The sequence below is a fragment of the Nicotiana attenuata genome, unplaced genomic scaffold (genome assembly GCF_001879085.1).
Source record: "Nicotiana attenuata strain UT unplaced genomic scaffold, NIATTr2, whole genome shotgun sequence".
Classification (NCBI taxonomy): domain Eukaryota; kingdom Viridiplantae; phylum Streptophyta; class Magnoliopsida; order Solanales; family Solanaceae; genus Nicotiana; species Nicotiana attenuata.
This window is the reverse complement of record NW_017671244.1, coordinates 92861-96144: the sequence shown is the minus strand read 5'-3', so window position 1 is coordinate 96144 and position 3284 is coordinate 92861. Positions and strand designations below refer to the sequence as shown.

At 44.3% G+C, this 3284-nt stretch overlaps 1 protein-coding gene across 1 annotated transcript; it reads right to left on the bottom strand.

Annotated features, from left to right (window-relative positions):
* Nucleotides 1-254: 254 nt before the first annotated feature.
* LOC109207002 lies at nucleotides 255-2906 on the bottom strand. The gene is made up of 2 exons (XM_019369881.1): nucleotides 2624-2906; nucleotides 255-601 (listed from the first exon to the last, which is right to left on the bottom strand). Exons 1-2 carry the CDS (start codon nucleotides 2904-2906, stop codon nucleotides 255-257), a joined length of 630 nt encoding a protein of 209 aa, XP_019225426.1.
* Between the last annotated feature and the right edge of the window lie 378 nt (nucleotides 2907-3284).

The window sequence follows — 3284 nt, the reverse complement described above, 5'->3', positions numbered from 1 at the left end:
GTTCTCTTTTGATCTCCACTAGCTTGCTCGGGGTTTTTTTTAGTTTTCAGAAATCTTTTGATGTCATGATACCATGGCTGAATACCTGGTTCTGCCTCAACTATATTACAGTAACTGTGCCTTTCCCTGATTTGGATTTCCAAGGGATCAATGTGGGCATTGCCTGGGTACGGCAGCATTGAGGCTAAAGTAGCAAGTGCATCGACCAGTTCATTGTGACAACAAGGGATGTAACTGAACTCTATTGATTTAAATCACCTGCTAAGATCTTCCACATGCTGCCTGTAAGGGATAATCTTGATATCTCGGCTCTCCCATTCTCCCTGAGCTTGCGGGATAATCAGATTCGAGTCCCCCATGATCAACAACTCTTCGACGTCCTGGTCAATTGCCATGTTTATACCCATAATGCAGGCTTCAAATTCGGCAGTGTTGTTTGTGGAGAAAAACCGAAGCCGGGCTGTGGCTGGGTAATGCTGTCCAGTAGGTGAGATCAAGCCTGCCCCAATTCCCACACCATTTGCATTTACCGCTCCATCAAAGAACATCTTCCAAGCGGTAGTATCCTCGGATATTGCCTCGACTGAATTTACCTCTTCATCTGGGAAGTAAGTGTTTAAAGGTTAGTACTCATCATCAACCGGGTTTTCAGCCAAATGATCGGCTAACGCCTGGGCTTTCATTGGCGTGCGAGTGACGTAGAATAGGTCAAATTCAGTGAGCAGAATCTGCCATTTTGCTAATCTCCCCGTGGGCATTGGTTTCTGGAATATGTATTTCAAAGGATCCAACCTGGTTATGAGGTAAGTGGTGTAGGCTTGCAGATAATGTCTCAACTTCTGAGCGACCCAAGTTAAGGAACAGCAGGTTCTTTCCAACAGAGTACACTTAGCTTCATAGCTGGTAAACTTCTTACTCAGATAGTAGATTGCCTGCTCTTTCTTTCCGGTTACATCATGTTGCCCGAGGACACAGCCGAAAGAATTTTCCAAGACTGTCAGGTACAAGAACAGAGGCCTCCCTGGCTCCGGTGGGACCAAGACTGGTGGATTTGACAGATATTCCTTGATCTTATCAAAAGCTTCTTGACATTCATTCGTCCACTTGATTGCCGCATCTTTCTTCAGCAATTTGAATATGGGTTCACACGTGGATGTCAACTGAGCAATGAACCGACTGATATAGTTTAATCTTCCAAACAAGCTCATCACATCTTTCTTGGTTTTCGGAGGAGGCAAATCCCGGATAGATTTTATTTTTGTTGGATCTAACTCAATACCTCTCCGGCTAACTATAAAGCCCAAAAGTTTGCCCGATGGGACTCCAAATGCACATTTGGCTGGGTTCAGCTTCAAATCATATTTGCACAACCGCTCAAAGAATTTTCTCAGGTCTCGAACATGGTCATCCTGGGTTTTGGACTTGATGATTACGTCGTCCACATACACCTTTTTCTCTTGATGCATCATATCATGGAAAATGGCGGTTATGGCACTCATGTAGGTTGCCCCAGCATTCTTCAGACCAAACGACATGACTCTGTAACAGTATGTACCCCAAGGTGTGGTAAAAGCTGTCTTTTCCGCATCTTCTTCATCCATCAACACCTGGTGATATCCTGCATAACAATCCACGAAAGATTGCATCTCATATTTGGCGCAGTTGTCAACAAGGATGTGGATGTTTTGCAAAGGGAAGTTATCTTTGGGACTTGCCTTGTTTAAATCTCTGTAATCCACACACACTCGGGTCTTCCCGTCTTTCTTCTGTACTGGAACTACATTGGCTAGCCATGTGGTATACCGGACCACTCGGATCACCCCTGCTTTCAACTGTTTCGTGACTTCTTCTTTGATCTTGTCACTGATGTCAGTTTTAAACTTTCTTTGCTTTTGCTGGACAGGGGGATATTCGGGGTAAGTCGGCAACTAATAAACCACCAAATCGACACTCAGTCCTGGCATGTCATCATATGACCAAGCAAACACATCTCTGAACTCAAACAGGAGTTGGATTAATGCATCTCGGGTTTTTCCATCTGTGTGAATGCTTATCTTGGTTTCCCTGATTTCTTCAGAACTTCCTAAGTTAACTAGCTCAGTATCATTTAGGTTCGGCTTAGGTTTATTCTCAAATTGTTCCAATTCTTGATTTATTTCCCTAAAAGCCTCTTCTTCATCATATTTCGTTTCTTGGTTCAATATTTCACAGTTAGACAGCGTGTTTGGATCTGGGCATGAAGTCCGCAAGCATGCATGTTATTTAAAGCCGCATTATTAGAACTGAAATAAAAAATAAAAAATAACAAAAATCAGAAGGAATAAAGCAAGATGGACGATGAAATATTGATTTCATTTCATTGAATTTGGAAGATAACAGGGTTTACATTTGAAATTAAAAGGCACGAAACTAAAGAAAACATCCGAGTTACACCCTGGGATAACTCGGGATGAAAAAAGGGTGACAGGACAAGTCTACCGGGACTCCCGCCTGATTGGGAATGGCGTAGCCTTCCAATTTTGCAGTTTTGCCTCAGGTCCCATGTATAGCACCTCAGCGGTGCTTGAGCCTTCCCCCGGCTCGACCAAGTAGGTTTCATATAATATCTTCCTCATTGCCCCACAGATCTCTTCAATCTCTTCGGCTGTAAAAACCTCATCCTCTTCTTCTTCATTGTATTTGGGCTTGACAAATGTTTTGTATAGATGCGGCACCGGTTGAGGCAAAACCCAACCATCATTCTTTCTATCATCTGCCCATATCACATCAGCTGGAGTGGGTCGGAAGCCTACCCCAAAGAATTTTTCACTGGAGGTCAGGGTGATAGGCTCAGCTATTCCTTGCAGTGATTTCCCAAGCCCCTTCCTAGGTTTGAAGCCATGCCCGATCATCCCTTTGGCCACCATGATGGATGCGTTAGAAAGGAAGGGTTGGGGGCAAGGGTTTCCCTCTTCGTACTGGTCTGCGACCACAATTTCAAAGGCCTAATAAACTATGTGCTCACTCCCCTCTCTTGCTTCAAGACACGGGACTGACGGGTCCTGATAAATTGATTGCTCATCTTCCCCATCGACCACAATCTCTTGATCCTCATGCTCGAACTTCACCAGCTGGTGGAGAGTAGAAGGTACAGCCCCCGCTGTATGAATCCACGGCCTCCCCAAAAGAAAGTTGTAAGAAGTGTCCATGTCCAAAACCTGGAAGGTTACTTCGAAGTCTACTGGGCCGATGGTTAGGATCAGATCAATCTCTCCAATTGTGTCCCTTTTGACACCATCGAAAGC